The sequence below is a fragment of the Balaenoptera borealis genome (genome assembly GCF_965194805.1).
Source record: "Balaenoptera borealis genome assembly, chromosome: 13".
NCBI lineage: Eukaryota > Metazoa > Chordata > Mammalia > Artiodactyla > Balaenopteridae > Balaenoptera > Balaenoptera borealis.
In genome coordinates, this window is record NC_138870.1 from 21587064 (window position 1) to 21609559 (window position 22496).

The 22496-nt window shown below is 36.0% G+C and overlaps 3 protein-coding genes across 19 annotated transcripts in view; 1 reads left to right on the plus strand and 2 right to left on the minus strand.

The window, feature by feature from the left end:
• Positions 1-8847, minus strand: part of DNAI7 (dynein axonemal intermediate chain 7) — a 74346-nt gene extending 65499 nt beyond the window's left edge. The window contains exons 1-2 of one of the 3 annotated variants that reach the window (XM_082352159.1): positions 8721-8847; positions 5770-5787 (exon numbers count right to left, since the gene is read on the minus strand). In XM_082352159.1, coding sequence (XP_082208285.1) covers positions 5770-5787; positions 8721-8723 — 21 coding nt within the window. In that variant the 5' untranslated portion in view covers positions 8724-8847. The remainder of the gene's footprint in view (positions 1-5769; positions 5788-8720) is intronic. The other 2 variants (XM_082352161.1, XM_082352160.1) reach the window with 2 other exon arrangements.
• A 131-nt stretch (positions 8848-8978) lies between these two features.
• On the plus strand, positions 8979-16104 carry ETFRF1 (electron transfer flavoprotein regulatory factor 1). 11 transcript variants are annotated; one of them, XM_082352311.1, is made up of 6 exons: positions 8991-9115; positions 9202-9355; positions 12322-12470; positions 12562-12647; positions 15034-15121; positions 15201-16104. In XM_082352311.1, exons 5-6 carry the CDS (start codon positions 15077-15079, stop codon positions 15420-15422), a joined length of 267 nt encoding a protein of 88 aa, XP_082208437.1. In that variant the 5' UTR covers positions 8991-9115; positions 9202-9355; positions 12322-12470; positions 12562-12647; positions 15034-15076; the 3' UTR covers positions 15423-16104. The 11 variants fall into 11 exon arrangements, with proteins under 11 accessions (XP_082208443.1, XP_082208435.1, XP_082208439.1 ...); XM_082352312.1 differs by lacking the exon at positions 12562-12647 and having other exon boundaries at positions 8990-9115; XM_082352317.1 differs by lacking the exons at positions 12322-12470; positions 12562-12647 and having other exon boundaries at positions 8979-9051; positions 9207-9355.
• A 425-nt stretch (positions 16105-16529) lies between these two features.
• KRAS (KRAS proto-oncogene, GTPase) overlaps positions 16530-22496 on the minus strand; it is a 37887-nt gene continuing 31920 nt past the window's right edge. For all 5 annotated transcript variants that reach the window (XM_082352303.1, XM_082352302.1, XM_082352300.1 and 2 more), the window contains one exon: positions 16530-21018. In XM_082352303.1, coding sequence (XP_082208429.1) covers positions 20902-21018 — 117 coding nt within the window. In that variant the 3' untranslated portion in view covers positions 16530-20901. The remainder of the gene's footprint in view (positions 21019-22496) is intronic.

Consider the following 22496-nt stretch of genomic DNA (forward strand, 5'->3'; position numbering starts at 1 on the left):
AGCCCAATATTACTGGAAATGGGAAAATCAAAATAATATTTTGAAAAAATTATTTTATTTTACCACTTGCTTTGATTTTAAATTGATCAAAACTTTAAAGCTACAGATTTTGCCCATTCGAAGTATTTAAAAAAAATCAATTTACCTAATTAGCAAAGCCCAGCCTTCAAAGTTAAACCAACTGGCCATATCATAATCACTTTCTATCACAGTTTGACTTCATGTTTCTCTACAAATAAATGTGTTAATATGCATCCTCATGATAAGCTATCTCTTTTTTTATTATAAGCCAGGTATAAGCTGATTCCATTTCCTCACACATTGTTTTAAAAGATGCAATTATTTAATGTCCTGAACTTAACACCATTTATATTTTAGGGTAAACATTGAATGTTCCATAGAAACCAGGACTCAAATTTTAGGCAACCAAAGCTTCTTTGTGAATATGGTGTTCCTAAATTAAAATAGGATATAAGTATAGAGATGAGCTATAGGGCCCCCTTTTTGCCCATTCTTTACAGTTCCATGCCTGGAGGTACTTGGGCACCAGTCTCAATCTATTCAAATAAAATCAATTCGAAGTATTCCAAGTTCATCTATGCATTAATCAGTCTGTAAGGCATTTTTCCCTACAATCTAATCAATGTCTTCTGCTATTTCATGCATTCTACGAAGTACAGTGGTTTCTGAAGAAAACATACTGATGTAAATGCAGCAATAGGTCTTTTAACAGGGTACCAGGTGTTACAACCTTTTCTATAGTTTTGTACAATTTCCTAGTTTTTGCAATGAATAATACTAATTTAAATTATATGAAGTTTCAAAGGCAACTTTAAGGTCTATGTAAAAATATTAAGCTCATTTACATTTTTACTGATACCCTTAATCTTTCTTCATTAAAAAAATTAATGTTATTATTTTTGGAGCCTGAATGTTTTATCAATAAATTACACTGTGAGAGCATTTTTTTGCATCATCATTTGACAATAATCTTACAAGCAATGTCACTAAATAAAGATTACCACCACTCCCACCACTCCACACTACAAAATATAGGACATTCAGAATATCTCAATATTTCAAATGCCACATTTCACCACTTACTTGTAAGACAGACAAAAACAAGAAGTCATTAGTGCCTTGATTAAAGAAAGCCTTGCCAACATGAGTGTTTTGAAATGTCCTTTAGTTTCATAGCCCAGGTTCTAGGGCAATGAAGTACAGTAAGATTTAGAATGGATGAGAGATAGACCTTTGTTTTGTAAAGCAGAAGCGTACTTGCAAAAGGGGAAGATGCAATAGCAAAAGTGCGGGGCTTCAAGACAGTAAATTTTTTCCAGGAAAAAGTATGTTTTACTTTTAGAAGTAGGTTCACCTTGGTGTAAAGACTTCTGACCTACACTGATGCAACAGTTTCCTAACTGGTCCTCCTACTTCTACTCTTGCTTCCCTACAGCGAATTCTCCACTGACCATTTAAAGATATAAATCAGATCATGTCACTCCTCTGCTTACAACTCTCCCACGCTCAGAATAAAACCCAGACGTTTCACCATGGCCTACTTGGCTAAGAATTGGTTCCTACTTATCTCCCCCAACCCTTCTGCCCACCCCTCAACCCTCACCATCCCTCCGCCTCACATTTTATCTTTCACTTCAACTTTGCTCACTCTATTCTAACCACCAAGGTCATTCCCAACTATGGGTCTTTGCAATAACTGTTTCTTCTGCCTAGAATGCTCATTTCATCCAGGTCTCTTCTCAAACTTTAGTTCTTTAATCACCATTATAACATTATACCCTATCCCACATTTCCCACTGACCCCTTTCTTGGTTTTCTGCACATTCAAAGCAATCTGAAATTATATTTTTTCTTCACCTCCCCTCCCCAGAAAGAATGTAAGCTTCATGAAATGAAATCACTCTCTTGAAGAGATATCTGCACCCTCATGTGCATTGCAACATTATTCACAATAGCCAAGACATGAAAACAACCTAAGTGGTGTCTATCCACAGATGAATGAATAAAGAATGAATAAAGAAAATGTGATATATATATATAATATATAATATTATTGGACAATTGGAATAATATATATTATTATATTATTATATATAATGTAATATATTATATATTGAATATATTACATATTAATATATTATATATTATATTATAAACATTATATTGTATATATTATATATACATATAATGGAATATTATTCAGTCACAAAAAAAGAAGAAGATCTTATTTGCAACAACACAGATGAACCTGGAGGGCATTATGCTAAGTTAAATAAGTCAGAGAAGGACAAATACTGCATGATCTCACTTATATGTGGAGTCTAAAAAAGCCAAACTCATAGAAACAGAGAGTAAATTGGTAATTGCCAGGGGCTGGGAATGGGGGAAATGGAGAGGTGTTGGTCAAAGGGTACAAACTTCCAGTTATTAAAATGAATAAGTTCTGAGGATCTAATGTACAGCATGGTGACTACAGTTAACAATACTGTATTGTATACTTGAAAGTGGCTAAGACAGTTGATCTTAAATGTTCTCAACACACACGGGTACACACACAAAATGGTAATTATGTGAGGTGATGGATGTATTAACCAACCTTATTTTGGTAATCATTTCATAAAACATACATATGTCAAATCATCACATTGTATACTTTGAAACTTATAATACAATGTTATACGTCAATTGTATCTTAATAAAGCTGGGAAAAAAAGAATGTAAGTTTCATGGAGACAGGGACTCTGTCTTGCTGCTGTACTCTTATTGCCTAGAATACTGCTAAATCAATGAAACAACTATTTTTCCATATGTTTGCAAGGCCTTATATACAAGGATCTTCATTTCTACCTTGCTTGTAGTAGTGAAAAATAGGTACAATATAAAAATCATAGATATACTTTCAATGGAATGTGATACAGCTGTGAAAAGAAGTGATATAATCTCAATGTGCTGAAATCAAAAAAAGGTCCCCAAGACATATTTACTCCATAGAATCTATGATGCCATCAGATGTAAGATGCACATTTAAATTATTGATATTATACCAAAAAAGGAAATGCCCAAGATGTGAATATAAAAGGAAACGCCTGTATATAGCTGAATATTAGGTAAACACAAATGAACCTACAGTACAGAAAGATTCAACAAGGAAACTTGCATAGCTCAATCCTGAAAAATGAATAGAACGAAGAAAAAAAAATCCCTGAAAATTTAAACCACAAGTCAGTTAATGTGGATTTGCAGTCTGACTCATACTATTAGTGTGGTCCAAAAACTCTCAGGAAGAGAATTTAAAGTAGTATTAGGTTGGTAGTAAGCCCAAGTGACTGACAGAAGCAAACATCTCTGGAGGAAATATATGTCAATTCAGGACTACAATGATTGTAAGTTATTATCAACCACAAAACATACCTCAATTTCAGTCATGTTAAAATGTGAAAAGGTGAGTATACTAGAATTAATAAAATGCAACATCGTCAAGTGAAAACCAGAAGGTGCAGAATGCTCCCATTATGTGGGGAGAAAACGGGTGTGTGTGTGTGTGTGTGTGTGTGTGTGTGTGTGTGTGTGTGTGTGTGTGTACTTTTTAATGATTAGAAAATGAATGAAAAGATTTGCAGTGGTTCTTTTAGTCTTGGCTAGGAGGAACTTTTACATTTTTATGCTACTTTAATTTTGTACCGTATGTGTTTACTATTTTTTTCCCTTAAAATAAAACTTTAAGAAATCAGAAATAAAATATATCTTTCCATGTTTTTTTAACCATACTGCAATTCCCTTTACAGGCTCACCTCATCCCCAAACCATAATCTTTAAGAATGGAAATAATTAAAAAGTGAGCGGGCTTCCCTGGTGGTGCAGTGGTTGAGACTCTGCCTGCCAATGCAGGGAACGCGGGTTCGAGCCCTGGTCTGGGAAGATCCCACATGCCGCGGAGTAACTCGGCCCGTGAGCCACAATTACTGAGCCTGCGCGTCCGGAGCCTGTGCTCCGCAACAAGAGAGGCCGCGATAGTGAGAGGCCCGCGCACCGCGATGAAGAGTGGCCCCCGCTTGCCACAACTAGAGAAAGCCCTCGCACAGAAACAAAAACCCAACACAGCCATACATACATACATACATAAAAAAAGAATGTAAGCAGACAGGAATAGCATTAAAAAAAAAAAAAAAGTGAGTAATTTTTTCCTTATGTTTGGTTTCAAATTTCACAGGATGAATCTCACCATTCTTTAAGGGAAAGAACAATATGACGAAAATAATCCAAATGTATTTATTTAGCACCCATACATCCATGGTTAAGTACCAAAATCATTAGAACAATGAGTTTTCAGATTTAAAACAATGCCTCTAAGATTTCACAATCTAAAGCTGAAAATGAATGCTCACACAAACTAATAAACTATTGTAGACAAACATATATATGATTATAGTCCTCCAGAATACTTCCTCCATAAGAAAGTGCCCAGAGCCTTCATAAATTTTGTTCAGTTATTTATATCCACAGTCCCTAAAACAGTATCAGGTTGGTAGTGGGTTGAAGTGACTGAGAAAAGCAAACAGAGATGGCACTCAATAGCATTTTTGAAGAAATGTTGAATTGTATAAATATTGAATGCACATTTATATAAGCATTTCTTCTTAAATAATCAAGGGCCCAAGTGTTTTAAAGTAGTGGTAGGGTAAATGGGGTTTCACATATTCATTCAACAAATATTGATTGAATTTCTACTACGTGCCAGACTAAATGCTATGGACACAAAAATTAATACGACATGCTCTTGACCTTGAACACCGCATAATGATAAATCATTACAATAAATGATAGGCATTATAATTGAGGTATGGACAAATTCATGTGCTATGAGAACACAGAGAGTATAATTGATTCCATAAGAGAGAATGGTGGGGAAATTAACAGAGTAGTGACTTTTCAGATATGCCTTAATGCTGGCATTCCAAACCGAAATCCCTATTGGGACCAGGTAGCTAAATAATGTAAGGGATTTGGTCATAGTCTGCACAACAGCAAACTGAATAATTTATGCATTTCCCAAAGGGGTAGCTGCTACTTAGTCTAGCCAACTGTTCCCTTATAGGACTGTAGGTCCAATGTTATCAGGTTTCCAATTTTTCAAGAATAGGTGGAAATCACATTTTTGCATGCAACTACTTTGGCAACTGATTAAAAAAAATTTTTTAGATCAAATGAACTATGTCTATGTTTGCCAGTCAAGAGATAATAATCTCTACTTTCAGGTATAAATCTACCAAGAAGAGAGAAAAAGTTATTTGAGACACCCCTTAATGAACTCGAATTTTTACAAAGCACAGAAAAATTCAGTATGTGTTACCATGAAACCCATTTAAAGACATATTATCTTAGGGTTCACTTTTAAGTCACAGAAGGTTTTAGAACTAAATTTTTATGTGTTTATCTGAAATGAAGAAAAGGGTTCCTAATCCAAAGTTTTCTAGTGCGCAAGTAATAAAAAAACCTCAAATCTAGACACAAGTAAAAATTAAAAGGTATTTTAAAAACTCTTTGTGAAATTAGAACTATCTTTTTATGTCAAATTTGAAATACGTCCTGTTATTGTAAGGGATTATTCCATGATTTAAATAGCATTAATGTCTAAAAACTAAGCTTAGTAAACTCTATAAACTATAATAAAACTACTGGAAAACGTTTAAAAATTGTTTGTACAATGTCAGTGCTTTAAAACGATTTTGAGAAATAATTTCCACCTACCTTTTTTGCTTTGGGACCCTAAAAGTTGGAAAAACAAAAGAATTGATAAATTTAAAAAATAATTCAGACATTTAAACAAAAGTATCCTGATTACCTAGCATATTAAAATTAGGAGAAGCTGGGTAAAGAGTATAAGGGAACTCTCTGTACCCTCTATGCAACTTTTCTGTAAATCTAAAATCATCTCAAAATAAAAAAGTTTTTTTAGAAAAGAATTCAGACAAAACTACAAGCAAGTCTAGGAAAGACTAAGATAGTTCACCCACTGAAGCATGTTTTGTAAGTAGATTTTATACTCTTTCTTACGCCGATCAATGATCCATGTTTAACGAAATGCCCGATCACGAAACAGAGCACCAGTCAAGAAGGCACTAGTTTAAAGGGTTCTAAAGAAGAAGAAATCACTGACATTAGTATTGGTACTAATGTCAAGCTTGAAAGTGTGGGAAAGATCTCATATTATAAAGAAACAATCTTTCTGTAAAGTTAGATTGCTGATTTTATAGAAAGAGAACCAGTAATTTAAAACAGGCAAAAGTATGACAAAATGATTCTATTCAGCAATGTGTCCTAAAGCAGATCTATGCTTTTTTTTGATTTTGGAAAGTACAGTATTTCAATCAATATTTACAAGTAGTTTTTAGTAACAGTACTTGTAATCTCCTGATTTGGCCCATGTGTTCATTAGATTTCTGGTAAGGAATTTGTAGGGGACCATGTGACTATAAGATCATACACTTTCCACATTTGATGACTTGTACAGGAGGAGTTAGTGGTTCAAGCCATAAGGTTATCACTGTATAAAATATACATGTTAAAACTGACACAAAGCAGTAGCTTATATCTTCTTGAAAAGTGCATATATTTCACTAATTTGTTCAGCAGGTATTTATTAATGATTTACAAACAAAGCACTCTGAGATGCTGGAGATGATATGAATAATAATGGAGACTTGGCTCTCATAACTTTTACAAATGCGTTTTATTTTTATCATATTTGCTATCAATTAATAGTTAACATGCTTCCATCTTGAAATAACTACTATACAGCAGAATAGGTAAACAGCATTGGCCCTGTTCCCACGTAGCCACATTTTAAAGGTGGGGGAATTGTCATCTCTCACCAGTGCTTTTAATGTGATGCAGGTTGAGTTTACGTACATATCCTCACCCATCCTGCAAATCGTAAGAGCATCATGTAGTAGAGAAGTTCTCAAAGTTACGAGGGCATAAGAATCACCTAGGATGCTTGTTAAAATGCATATTCCTGGGCTAAAAGTGTACACACTCACTTCTCTCTCCCCATTGTAATTCAGTTCATGTTATTGGTTGAATTGTGTCCCCTCAAAATTCATACATTAAAGTCCTATCTCCCAGTATCTCTGAATTTTACCTTATTTGGAGAGAGGGTCCTTGCTGATGTAGTAAAATTAAGATGAGGTCATACTGGAATAGGGTGGATCTCTGATCCAACATGACTGGCGTCCTTGTTAAAAAAGGGGAAATTTGGACACAGACACACACACAGGGAGAACGCCAGTGAAGAATGAGGTAATGCTGCCACAAGCCAAGAAGTACCAGAAGCTGGCACCTGCAGGGGGAGCATAACCCTGACAACACCTTGAACTTGGACTTCCAGCCTCTAGAACTGTGAAACCGTAAGTCTCTGTTGTTTAAGCCAGTTAGCTTGTGGTATGTTGTTACTTGGCAGCCTTAGGAAACTAATGTAGATCTGGAGTCCAGTCTGTTCCTGGAATTTGCATTTTAACTGGTATTCCAGGTTTATTAGAGGCAAATTTTCCAGAAACCACATTTTGAGAAAGATTCCTAGAGGGATCTAAGAACAAGAAACTTATGTACCGATTGGAAGATAATAAATAGGTGCTTATTGTTCCCTTAAGTTATCAGCGGTTTTCAGTCCACTTAAAATCCATTTACTGTCTATTCTCCCTGACATGAATGCTCTCCATGCTCTATTTCTTCTCATCACTTCTGATAAATTCATAATCATACTTTAAAACACAGCTTGAAAAGCACTGCTCTTCCCTTCCTGTTCCCGTCCCCTATCCTGCCCCAATTTCAACATTTCCAACTTTGCGTTACTCCATTGTAGTCACTTCAATTATTACAGTTATAAAACTGTATTGTAATTAATTTGCTAAGTCTGTCTTCCATACCAGGGAGAGATGGTAATTTTCACCTTTGTGTCCTTGGCTTCAGCCTAGTGCCAAGCACAAAGAACATGCTCCATATTTTCCCTTAATCAACGAATTAAATTAACTAATTACATTTTCCACTTCCTCTGGTTTTAATCATAGAAGAAGACGGAAATCACGTTTAAGAAAATGGGAAGTGAGAACATCTTATAGCTACATGTTGGCCTGTGTTCTTGGAGAAGACATGACAGCTGAGGAGTGCAGAAAAACAAAACAAGAAGCTTTATCATACTTAATAAACACAGGGCAGGTTGCATACCCTGAATTACGAAACAATTCAAATTTCCACAAAAGACCACATAAAATAACTTGTCAAAGCAGAGTAAATTGAAAAAGCTTTTAATTAATTGATGAGGAGGCAAAAAAACACATTTCCGCCAAGCTACAATAAAAAAGCAATTTCATGGGAATGTCTATCACTATTGGAAGTTACTAAATTGAGACCGATATTTAAATTTAGCAAAAGGTCGAGATTAAGACAGCATCTGACCGCACTGATCATTCCCCGTTTGCAGAAACTGGTTTTTACTCCCACCTGTCCGCCGGAGCCTGGACAGAAGGCCACAGATCTGGGGAAGGTCCATCCCCGCCCCCCACCACAAGGGTATGGGCTTTTTCCTAAACCGACTCGCTCCCCTCTGATAAAATATGACAGGCTCTTGTTACATCATTTAACACGGTGCAGGGGAATCAATGCTCGCCCCTTCACCCGGCTCCCCCACTTTCCCTGCTCACCATGCTGAGGCAGACACTACCTCCGTAGTCGGCCAAGTCGGAGCTCAGGGTTGTGAGGAGAAACGCTCCCGGGTTGTGAGGACAAACGCTCCCGGGTTGTGAGGACAAACGCTCCCGGGTTGTCGGGACGACAAGCCCCGCCCACTAGCGCCAAGGCGGGAGCGTAGAACCGCGCGTCTCGGTCCGCGCAGCCGCGCTGGTGTTCTTCCGGACGGCGCCCCGCCCCCTTCTCTGACAGGTTGCCCCACCCACTTCCACCGCCCCGCCTCGGTCGACTGCCGCAGGAGTCGGAGCGTGAGGAGGCTTTTACGGCAGCCGCGTGCCGGAAAGTGTGTGAGTGCCGGGCCGGAGCGTTTTATTCTGTTTTCCGGATCCTGAGGTCTGGAGGCGGTGAAGTATGCCCTGGGCGAGGACCAGCGGGTGTGGGAAAGGGTTTCTGCGTGTCTTCCGACGTTGACAGTCCCTCTCTCTATTTCCCTAGAGTAGCTGGGACGAATCTTTCTGTGCGGTTTCGAGAAGGAAGGGGGCCGCCGGCTACGCGACTGGGTCGAGTGACTGACACCGGCTCGGCTGCCTGGGCCGCCACCTCTTAGACCAGCGTGGGGCGGGGCTTGATTAGCAGTTTAGAAAAAGAGGTAAATAAATTGGCTCCCAGAGGGTTGTTTATTTCGAAATTAATAACCTTCGGATTCTTCTCCCTGTACCTGGTTCTGTTTACTTCCTGGGCACGCAAGGTATATGCCGTTTTTCCTTAGAGGCGCTCTAAACAAGAACTGGAAATGATTTGAAGCAGTTCCTGGGTAAAGTATTCCTTACAGGTGGCGGTCTCTGAGACCCAGCAAGACTCGCTAAATTATGTGCCCAGGGTCAAGGTCACAGATTAATTGTACCAACCGGTAGCACAGCCCTTCGAATGTCAGTCTCCCCGCATGAAACTCTGGCAGTTTAGACCAACAGGAAAACCAGAAGAAATTAAGAGATTGAGAAATTAAGGTCCTTCCAAAGCCTGTCTGAATTCTCTGTGATTTTACATCTAAACCCTGTTTTAGCCTGACAAGACATGAAATGCTTTCAAATTATTGCCACCATTTCTCATCTCTGAATTCTCATTTTATAATGCGCTGTCCCTTGCACTTTCATTGACTAAAGGTATTATTAGTAAATCAGTATTACTGACTGCTGAGCTGGTCTTTGTGGGTTAAAGTGTTATTCTCCCCACAGAAATCCAGACTGTGTCATAGCTATGACATCTTGCCTCCAGATCCCTGGTAGCAAGATTAAAACGTCTTAATGTCGACTTCATATAGAGTTCTGAAGCTGTGTGGTGTGGAACTAAGCTTTTGTTTTTAGTTTTTCAACGAAGCTAGTAATATTTATGATACAAAAGCTCAGTCAGCTCTGATGCGGGTAAGGAGGTGTGATGGTAATCACAAATAACTTTAAAATGGTGGGCTTCTAGAGGAGAGACTTGCTCAAGTTCTCATTCCACCAGCTTCCCTCCTAGGGAGAAGGATTTGCTATGGATGTGTTAAAACAGGCTGCACCGTGTTCTAGGGGGCCACTGTGCTATGAGATTATACCATTGAGCTTATTTAGGTCTTCTCTACTACTTCTCTTACAAGCTGCGTAAGAAGGCCCATTTCCTGTTCTCTTTTTTACCTTCAGACAGGTGTAGTACCTCCCCCGTATGAACATATATAACCATCTCCTTTCAACTCACTTTTATGATCTGGCTTCTAGGTAGGCCTAGACCAAGCAGTATACCAGCTTCTGGGGGCAAGCTCTCTTGCCACCTACCTCTTGGATTATGTATCCTTTGGTGCTGCAAGTGTATTGGGATAAATTTTTGTGTGAAGCTTTTTAGGCTTAACTACTTTGGGGAAATGTGCTTCATCTGTTTGAGTCAAGTCAGAACTTCATGGAGAACAGTGACTAATAACAGCTCTAGACACCATAACCCCTAGTTAAATGACAGTTCTCACTTAACCCAGAACCGGAGTTAGTTACGTCTTACCACCTTAGCCCACAAGTCATTGGGAAAGAGCTATCAGGGTGGATTGTATGCCAGTCCCCTTCCAGATTCTCAGGATGATGGGGGACTTCTCTCAGTCCCTAACTCGTTAGGCTCTCTACAAAGAACAGTAACCTCCATGACTTCATGCAGGGTTAAGGAGCAGCCCCAGGTCCCTGCTGCATTTAAATTGTTCACCAAAATAAATTAAAAAAAAAGAAAAAAAGAAATGTGCCAACAAAATACTGGCCATGCAGTCAATACAGTTAACCAAGGTCACTTAGCATAACTCTATATGCTTGGGGTGAATATAATGAATTTTGAAAGAGATGGTCTCTGGAATTAAACAACTAAAAGAGAAATACTTGTGTCATACAAGTATGTGTATATGTAAGCAGGGAATAAAGACCAAGAATCAAACTGGAAAAAAAACAAAACAAAACAAAATTCTTCACCAATTCTGAACCCAAGGAAACCTATTTCTCCCAAAGGCTAAAATAAACTGAAATGCCTGAAGGTCAGCATGCAATAATAAAAAACTTCCTTAACTCATAAAGTAACATATCAAAGAATGGGACCTTACCTTACCTTAGTCACAGCAGCTACTTTTTTGCCGGGCAGGTCCTTTATTATGTATAATTTGTAAAAAGGGCAACAGCTAAAGAGGATGATTTAAGCCACATTTCTAAAAAGTTTTATAAATTACAAATTGTGAATTAAATAGAGCTGTGCTCTTTGCCAGGAATTAAACAGCTTATAATTTGCAATTTTAAATTACATCTAATGTAGATTTAATTTACAATTATTTTAAAAGCGCAGGGTTCTTAAGAGTCATCATTCTTCAGTAAGATTAAAACACATGAAAAATGGCTCTCAGCAAAAAAAAAAAAAAAAAAAAAAAAGTTTTAAAAATGAAATTCGGTGTTGATGTACCCGGTTAAATATACTCATCTAATTTCACTCCCTTCCAAAACCACTAAATCTTCAGTAAACCAATTTAAAAATAAAAGAAAAATAGAAGAGGAGATGACAACAGTAAAACTTTAGAAGCTGCAAAACAGATGAATGTGACCTAGCACACTAGAAGAGCCCAATTTATACTGCATAATGCTCAAAAGGCACTGGAACAGGGCCACTGTAATTGGAAATGAAGAATGAAGTAAATCAGAGAGGATTAAGTGAAAGCTATTTGAAAACCACCCCTAAGTGTCTGCACTCCTCACTCCCACAGAAGACTGGAGTTTTATTTCTGGACAAAATAATACTAGTCTCTGGAATGGGGTGTCCTCAGGCATACTAATAAGTACACCAAAACCACACTGGAAGCAGATTAGGTGAGTTTGGGTATACATAATGCTGAATGCAAGGCCCTGGTTCCTCTTCTACTTCTTAATGTTAAATTAGCAAATAAGATTGGAAGACTTTTCTCTGGGGAATCTGACCAGCCGAGGAGAACCGCCTAAGATACTAACATCAGAGGTTCCCCGATAAAGGGCCCACTCAGATCACCCTAAGTAAAACCCAAAGTCCCTAAGCTGCAACCATGTATGCAGATCTTCTAAAAAGTTTTTTTTGTCCTTTCATTTGTAGGAGCAGATTGAAAAGGACTACCTTTTCTGGAGGAAAGCTCAGAAGTGATAACAGACAAAAGCAGAAAAATAGCAATTTGGAGGAAAACAAGAAAGCTAATATTAATGAACTCAGAAAAAAATTGCTCTGCTACATTGTATGCTTGTAATGTGAGCTAACTCATAAATTATTAGTAAACAGAAGTATACAAGTATTAACATGGAAATAATGTTGGCTCCTATGTGATTTTTTTTCTCTAAGAAAGAGGAGCCAGAGAAGCAGATTTATAAACTTCAGCAAGAAAAGGTCTTCACTTAGTTGCTGTACTGGCAGCAGGAGCCTTTCAAGTATGTTTGTAAAAAAATTTAAAAAGTGCTCACCCCCAGGGCTCCCTCCTCAGAGAGGTATACCCTGTTTTTTGCAACTGTTGACCTGGTTACAGTTGAATCACCTATCCTGACCACTGATTGGCAGCCTTGTGGTTTAGGTAACTCCTTCCACATGTACCTGAGTATCTCCCAGCCCTACTCTTAGCATTTTGCTAGCATATATATCTACACTATTTTTAAAACAGTTTTACTAAGGTATAATTGACATACACTAAGCTACAATTATTAAGCATAAATACAATTTGATAAATTTGACACATGCCTACAACTCACCCCAATCAGGATAAACATATCCATTATCCCCAAGGATTTCCTCCTGCCTCTTTTGATACCTTCCTGCTCTCCAGCCACCCACTCCCATTCACAGACTATTATTTTCGAGCATTTTAAACATCTCTGTGGTATCCTCCAGCTATGCTGAGAGCAATCTGTCCCAAATTAGCTCTCCAGGCACCAATTTCTGTTGTTTTATTGGTGCTCCATTTACAGTTGTATACGATTTGAGTGGTATGCCCCAAGCCTATCCCCTCCCAATAAAGTTATTTTTAATGTTTTTGTAAGAGGAAATGTTTTTCTGGACTACATATACTAATGTCTCAAAGTACCTCCCACAAATTACTAATTTCAAAGGGAAAAAAGTAACTGAGGAGAGTCCTGACAAACACCACCTTTATCAAGTGATCAAAATTAACATCAACCATAATGGAACAAATGGGAATTGTGTCCACCTAATAGGATGCAGTGAAATGAACAAAGCATCATGTCTAATATTTTTGCCCAAACTACATAAGCTGAATCTAGCCATGACTTAACATCAAGATGAGACACATTTCTACAAAATAAATGGCCTGTGTTCTTCACAAATGTCACGTTCATGACAAGCAAGGAAATTCAAAGGAATTTTTTCAGATTGAAGAAGGCTAGAGACATGAAAATTAAATGCAGTGTGTAATCATGGACTGGATACTTTTGCTATAAAGGGCATCTTTGGGACAACTGCCAAAACTTGGGGTTGTGGATTTGATGGTAGTAATGTAACTGTTTGTTAATTTCCTGATTCTGATGGTTGTATTGTGCTGCAGGAAAACATCCTTGTTCGTAGGAAATACATTCTAAAGCTGTGCTGTCCAGTATGGTAGCAACGAAGCCATTGGTACCTATAAGTGCTTCTGGCATGACACATTGAAATAATATTTTGGATATAAACAATATAAGAGTAATTTCACCTGCTTTATTTTTTAATATGGGCTACCAAAAACCATAAAATTACATGGGTGGGCTGCACTGTGTTTCTGTCGGATGGCACTGCAAAGCGTTCAGGCTGATTTGATACCGGGTTAGCGACTTATTCTCAAATAGTTCAGGAAAAAAAATGTTCTTAGTAGTACTAAGCTGCAACTTCTCAGATGGAACGAAATTATTTCAAAATAAAAATTACGTTAACGAGGGACATAAAAAGGTATGGAAGTCTTTTTAGGTCAATAGGAAAATGGGCATCACGGAACTTTAAAGGCGGCTTTAAATGACGTTAACGTTTACTTGGGGCCTATCAGGAGCTGAACGCTTATGACGTTAGGATTTTAAGAGTTATGGCCACCACAGCCATAACAAGTATTGGGAATTATATTCTGGTGAGGCTATCATGGTGCCTTTACGGAGCCGCCTCTCCCTAGCAGCACGAACCAAGTACTCAATAAAGAAGCTTATCTGTCCCACTGGATGTAGCCAGCTCCTCGTGTAGCCCCTTATGGGTTGTTCACTTGGCCTCTTCACCACCGATCTTACTGCCCATCTCCTGTTAGTTGTGAACCTGCTTGACCCTCACACCCAGTTTCGCCTACTCTTTAGCCTTTCTTAGGAGGGCACTCTTGATTTGATCAGGCCTCTTCCCAGTGTCCTGTTTTAGCCTTGCCTTGAAAGCAGGGTAAAGGCAATTCTCCTTCTGACAAGAAAACTGAGGCTCAGAAAGGTTAAGTAACCTGTACAACACTATGCAGCCAGGATTCAAATCTAGTTCTAATTCACTCCACTCTGGTATACAAGGAGGTACACCTACATATCCAGCTTTGACAATCCATTTTCTCTAGTTGTCCTGTTTCCTTCATAGAACTTATCACAATTCATGATATTGTTTGTAGTATACCCCTCTGGAGATGTTAGTTCTGTGAGAGCAGGTATCTTATCCGACGCATTCATAGCTACATCTCAGTGCCTGGAACATAAAAGTGCTTAATATTTATTGAATGAAAAAAAAGGGTACCATTTTACCAATGTGTAAAATCCTTTTTCTTTCTTTTTTAAGACTACAATGCAGTTATTTGTAAAAATTTTTCTTTTTCTTTAGGTACATTAAATATAAAAGTGAATACCTTCCATGATACGTGCAAATGGCCAGTTCTTTAAGAGGAGAAGTACTGAATCTTTATAAGAATGTAAGTAATTATGTTGCCAATTTTATAAATGTTATAAGACATAAGATTGTTTAGAAATATATCATCTTTCTTTTTTAAGCTGCTGTATCTTGGACGAGACTATCCAAAAGGAGCAGACTATTTTAAAAGGCGTCTGAAGAGTGTTTTCCTTAAAAACAAAGATGTGAAGGACCCAGAGAAGATCAAAGAACTTATTGAACAGGGCAAATTTGTAATGAAAGAACTAGAAGCATTATACTTCCTTAGGAAATATAGAGCTATGAAACAACGCTATTACTCAGATACCAACAAAACTAACTGATCACTATTACTATAATTTGAGAATCAGTGCCAGCTGTTTATGTATACCAGCTACTACAAAAATAATTCTAAAATGTCAAGATAATACATTTTGTTAAAAATACCTGAGCTGCCTTACTAAAATAGGTTTCGACTTCTGTTCAAACTGAGAGCTTTATCAGCAACCTTTATGCTCAATTTTTATACTAAAATAGCAATTTAACTATATGATGCTGCCAACTACCAATTAAAAATTGATGAGCACCCAATTTTGAATGAAAATATAATGTACTTAATTTTTAATGAATTTTTGCCAATTCTTAGCCCATCTCTGCATTTTACTGAAAAAAGAATGCCGTTTAATGCACATTTAAGTAAGCAAAATAATTTCTTGCAAGTTTATTCCCCTTAACTTTTGAAGGAGTTCCTTATTTTTGACCCCATTTGGTACATTAACAGCACAGAGTCAAGGTTCACTGCAAAAGAAAGAATGATTTAAGTGCAGTTAGTAGAAATAATAAGTATAGAGTAAGATTACTTCTGAACTCGAAACAGCCTGCCAGCAACTGGCATCACATATATATACTTATCTAATTATTTCCATTATTAATTTTTGCCACTGGCTGTCTTTGGGCCTTAAAACAAATCACCCGTTGTGTATCAATTACCTTCTTCAATAAAAAGTAATAAATAATGTTATTCTATTCTTTTCTGTCATAAAGGCAGATTTGTTTTGCATCCACTTCTAAACGAGTTCACATGGCACAGGACCTAAACCTAACACGGTTTCAAGCAAACACTTAAACCTTTACATAATGTTCACAGCACCTTTCATAAATAAAGAATATATCCAACTTACAAGCTGCAAAAAAAAGATTTACTAATATACTATAGCGTCTGTGGCTTATAAACTACCCCATATCAATTATGGGGCTAATGTTTCAAATTTCCATCAAGAAGTACACACTACTGGGAATTCCCTGGCGGTCCAGTGGTTAGGACTTGGCACTTTCACTGCTGTGGACCCAGGTTTGATCCCTGGTCAGGGAACTAAGATCCACAAGCTGTGCGGCGCAGCCAAAAAATAAATAAATAAATAAATAAATAATTTAAAAAACAGTACATACTATGATAGTCACCATAACTATTTTTATTACATTACAATAATTAGGAGCAGTACAGTTCATGACAAAAATATTACAAATTTCAGATCACTTCACAGCACATACTCCTATAAACATTTAAAAGTTAATTTTAATTAAAAGAGTGGTCATTTTTAAATTTAATGTTTGATATGACCAACATTCCTAGGTCAGCGCAACCAAACGATGGAAAACAACTGGATCACACTGCATATGTCCCACAAAAAAAAAAAGCACAATGTACAAAATGTGCATGTTTCAGTTTACACTATACAAAAATAGTTAAAATACATTCCAGGTAAACATGTTACATTAAGAAATAGTACTAGTAAGAAATTGGCACTCAAAGGAAAAATGCAAAAGTATTTTCAACATGAAAACACAAGACAGTGGAATTGGAAATTTTTGGATAAAACATTACATAACCCATTTAGCTCTATAGGGAAAGGGGACCTTCTGTAATTGACATTTCTGTAGGTAATAACTTTGTTTTTCCTAAATTCATCTAAAAATTGCCTATTATCATCCCAAACAGGCACTTAAAACTATTAAACTAAAACAAGTATTACTAGTTACAAATCTTTTTAAAGAACTGACGTGAATATATTTTTAGAAAGAAAGAAATTTCATTTTCTGAAGGAACTTATTACAGCTGTTCAATTTATGCTGTTCAATTTCTCAATGCAGATTTCATGCTACCCAATATCAACACCAAAGTTATTAAATATAAACTCAGCTTTAAAATAACTAATGGGTTGTTAAAAATCATTAATACATAATCATCAAGAAATTATTACTTTTTGACAAATGGAAATGGCAGATAGTTCTTACTGCCTACAAAAAAAACCTAAATGTGTATATATTGTTTAGAAAAAATGGATAGAAGAAAAAAAAAATCACTGGAATACAAATGAGATGAACTTGTGCAAACTGCAACTTAACATGCCTCACAAAGTTTCTACATATTTTAGGACAAAATTGTGCAATGGTGGCTAAGATTTTGATAACCTATAAAAGTTAGGTTCTAATTCCTATGCAGTGTGACTCAGTTAAAATAGAGCCTAGAATTCCTAATTGGAGATATTCACTCAAATTTTACTACATACTTCTGCTACATTCTTCCATAAACATGTTAATGTCTAAAACTATGTAATTTAGCAATTTTTTTCAACTTCAACAAGGGTTTTTATCTTTAAGGCTATAATAATTAGATAACATTTGTTATTTCTAGGATTATCTCTCCCCTTTTAAAATCTCTACAAAAACAAACATTTTATTAAACCATTCAAAATTCACATAATAAAGGATAATTACCACTGCCATAAAAAAATTGCCCAGCTACATCAAAAATTCAAGAGTCCTAAAAATCCCCTCAGTTATACAATGCAATTCCTGAAGTATGGCCATTTCTTTCTCTTGTGTGGAAACAAGAGGAGGTACTATATAAGTGTAAACACCCTACCTAGATAATGTTCCATAAACCTGTAGTTTAGTATAGCATCTCAGAAATCATATTGATTTTTACATAGAAGTTTCCTTTTCTGTGAATTAGGTCCAGCATCTGTTTATTTTTACCCAGATAAACACAACTATTTTAGAATTCAATGTTTAATTTTTAAAGTCTATTTTAATTACTTATACAAAGAGACCATACTACACACAAGGGAATTTTAACATTATCTGACATACAACTTAATTGGTACTATAATTGTCCCAATAGAATCACATAGTTATGCCAAATAAAAAACAATATTCAAATTTACTCCTTTAAAACAATGAAGTAAACCGATTTAATTTTAAAAAGTAGCTTGATTAAACAGTTACATTGGAATCAGAGCAAAACAATTATTTCAGAACTGGAAGAAACTAAGCTTAGAGACCAAATCACTTCTTTGCAGAACTACAATATGCATTATATCTGGGTCATGTGCCAGATGCCTCACTGAAATATAGACTGCTCTAGAATATAAGCACTACCTAAGGACAGGGATTATGCCCCTTGGTTGAGGATACTACAATATCCCCAGTGCCGTGTGTAGTGCCTGGCATCTAGAAGGCACTCAAATATTTGTTGAATAAATGAATTCTGCTAAAGAGTAAGATTTATGAATAAATTTTAAAGTATCTTTCATTGCAAAATTTTAGTTTTTAAAACAATGTAATGTATCATTAGCAGGGCTAGTCCTCGTTGTAGATTAGATAAGGAATTCTTTCAGCACTACCTTTGTTAAATTCTCATTCCACTGGATAGGGTTCTGACTCCTCATAGCAGGTGTGAAAATTCCTACTTTGTCCCTGATGGACCAGGCAGCAAAGAGATGATGTTCAAAGGATCGAGATTAAATCGCTACAGCCACCACCTGAAAATTAACTCTTAGGTCAGATCCCATTATAGTGTCTGTCGGATTATGTTGAGCCTGAGGAAGTAAGATGTAGGGCATTTTGATGTGACCTGATGGGAAGCCTTCATGGAGCTATCCAAAGCAGCAATAAATCTTGAGGTTAGGGGAATTAGAAGTATTGAACGAAAAAACATCAAGTCATGGGGCATGTAGAAGGATAGGCAGGCAAGATGACACTAATATGGGAGAAGTCCTGAAAGCGGAGAATGGATATTCAGAAATAAACTTCACCTCTTGCACAATTTTGCCTAAGACTGGCACTGAAGATGATAACACAGGTAAAAAGTTACAGATTGTGCTGAGACTGACAAATAGGTATATCCTTATGTAAACTGAATGTAAATCACATAGTTATAATGCTAGATACAGCCTTTGAGATGACTTCTTTTAACATGAAGAAATGGATAGTAAGTGATTTGCCTAAAACTGGAGTTATGAAAGACACATAACTAGAATCTAAGTCACCTTCCTCCTTGTCCAGTGATATTTTCACCTCAACACACCATCTCAGTTCAAATATTTTAAAATAAGTTAACATTTTAAATGCACTGAAAGAATCATTTTGTTAACATTAATTTATCTATTTTATAAGCATTAGATATTCTTAATTATGGACCAGACTTGTAAAGTGTTACTTTAGCCAGTGTTAAGAGAACTAGCCAATACTCAAGATTTTGAAACTTTCATTTCGTTGTTTAAAAAAAATTAAAATCTTGCCAGCCCACCCTAAAACCTCATTTAAAAATAATGTTTTTAAAGTTTCGTTTCGTTTTAACGAAAGTGACATTCCTGAGTAGGACTACCACATAGTGAGAATGTACCCTGCTGAGCTATCCAAACTCTCTCCTAGTCCCCATTTTTGACCAACCGAGGCATGACAACATTGGAAGACCATAGGGATGCAGTCCATACTGTGAAACTCCCAGTGAAGCTCAAAGCTCACACAAGGCCTGGCCTTGCCACGTTGGTCTCTGTAACACCTACTAAGCTAACTGGCCCAAATAATTTTTAACATCATTACCAGTAGAATTAAAACTACTTTTAAAGACTGAAGTTCAAGAAAAGATTTACGCTAAGAAAGAGCAATCTGACACAGGGAGACTATATTTAATTCCTATGAGAATTTTTGTATATTCAATACATGTTAAATTTTTTCAATTATTACAAAAATTTAGTAGTATGTAAATATAGCCCCAAAATGGTTGTTATAATCCTCATTACATACTGGGTTTGCCTTAACAGGAAAAGCTATTCAGAGTATTATAGGAATTTACCTAATGTGGAAAGTAAATGGCCTTTTAATATTTTCCATTGCCTTGTATTTTTTTCCATTTTTTCTCTTTTTATAGAAAAAATATAATATTTGGGGGAACGTGACCATTGACAAATAGCAGTGGAAAGAAGGAGAAAACCTTTGTGAACAGTGTAACTTTACATTCATTAAGGGTAACTGAAACTACAGGACATGAAACCTACAAGATGAATCTACAGGAAGCTCATAAATTTGTGTTCCCTCAATGCTTCAGTAAAACCAATCGTGAAATCTCAGCTGAAGTTATAATTAGTAATTAATCCATGTATGTGATTGATAAAACACAGAATAGGGATGATTTGAAAGGCTCATTAATTTGTTTCACACTAAAGTTCACAATTGGTAAGAAAAATAGGAAGTAATCAACTGCATGCACCAAAAACCCCAAGACACAAATCTCAGGTGTTCAGTTTCTTTTTCACAGGCATTGCTAGTTCAAAAACCAAAACTCAGGGAATACTGGCACTTAGAGGAAAAAAGTTTCCACTGTCATTTTAAAATAAGCATTCAAGATAAAAGCTAACAGTATGGATGGAGCAGAAAGACAATTAGGTAATGCTAAAACAAATGCTAATAATTTAGTGTAATGTACAAAAATTACCACTTTTACTTAAGTACGCCTTAAGAAAAAAGTACAAATTGTATTTACATAATTATACACTTTGTCTTTGACTTCTTTTTCTTCTTTTTACCATCTTTGCTCATCTTTTCTTTATGTTTTCGAATTTCTCGAACTAATGTATAGAAGGCATCGTCAACACCCTGAAACACATAAGTATTAAAATGTGAATATATATGATGGTTTGAGGTATACAGATAACAGAAAAGATATATTATTACTAATGGAAACATTAATATTGAGAAAGAATAAGGATACGTAACATTTCTCTTTAGACAACTGAATATATATCAGACTTTTAGGATTCTTAAATGTCTTCAAGGATATTTTGTTAACATTATGGGAACACTGATTTTCACAAAAGGCAATGAAAATCAATGGCACAGAATCTTACGTATGCTTAGTTAACACATGACTTTCCCCCAGAACTTAATTTGCTACTAATTTTTCCATATTGGCACACCTCAGTCACCAAAATCCAAATGTATTTGTGTATATGTGTGAATATGTATTTATACTTAATTATCCCTGAGTTTCTAGATATTTGATATAAGCCATGCAAGTATATACTAATTTCATAAATATTCACTGCATTTGAGCTCTGGTTCAATACTTACTTAAATCCATTAGATTTAAAGAACTACCATGAAGTATACAGTATTAGATTATACTTTCAGTTTTCTAAAGGCATTAGTTTCAGTTCATATACTTATGATATGAGAAGGAAATTTAAAGTGACCACAACAGGGGACTTCCCTGGCGGTCCAGCGGTTAAGACTGTGCTTCCATTGCAGGGGACGCGGGTTCAATCCCTGGTAGGGGAACTAAGATCCCACATGCCGCGCGGCGCGGCCAAAAAAAAAAAAATTTAAAAACAAGTAAAGAAAGTGACCACAACACAAGACACAATACTTCGAAAAATTTAATGCCTCTATTTGTGGAGAAATGAGCTAAATCATTTAAATGGTGGTAGAGCCTGCTGATTTGGAGATTTTTTAAAATTCATTATTTTTTTAAGTTTCTGTTTAGTATATTAAGTATTCAAAATACTTAATATAAAGTCATATATTAATATTTGACATATAAAGTCAAATGCTGTGTATCTTCAAAGAAATTTCCATTTGGTCATTTTGGCCTACATTCAGCTGTGATCAAAAGCAAGGTATCCAAATCAGTAATGGTTGAAAGTGATTTCAAGTCAGAATAATTTTCAACCTAATCATTCATACAGAACATGAAAAATGGCACTTTGAAACTGGTAGCAGGACAGTAGATTTTAACACTGCAATCCTGAATTATACAAGATCTATACATAAGTCAATTCTTGTCCTACCCCTATTAAAAAGCAAATTAAATATAAAAGCAAAATAAAGAATTAAAGAAAAAATATGATCCTCTATGTATTTTAATATCTGTTTAACTGATTAGTAACTGTCAACAAAAGCCTGTTAACCTAATGATGTTTTCAAACCTAGACACTAGAGGGAGTCTTAGGAACAAATACACAACAAATAAAGTATAAATCAAGCCACTTTAAGAACAATGAAAACTGGCTTTTTACTCATTTTAACCACCTCTGCTGAATATTAATATAAACACATTCATTAAGTTATATTATCTT

Excerpts from the sequence above, each read along its gene's own strand:
- ETFRF1 (XM_082352317.1), top strand. The coding sequence starts at position 15,077 with ATGGCCAGTTCTTTAAGAGGAGAAGTACTGAATCTTTATAAGAAT. Across the intron at positions 15,122-15,200 it reads TACTGAATCTTTATAAGAAT|CTGCTGTATCTTGGACGAGA; the intron begins GTAAGTAATTAT and ends TTCTTTTTTAAG.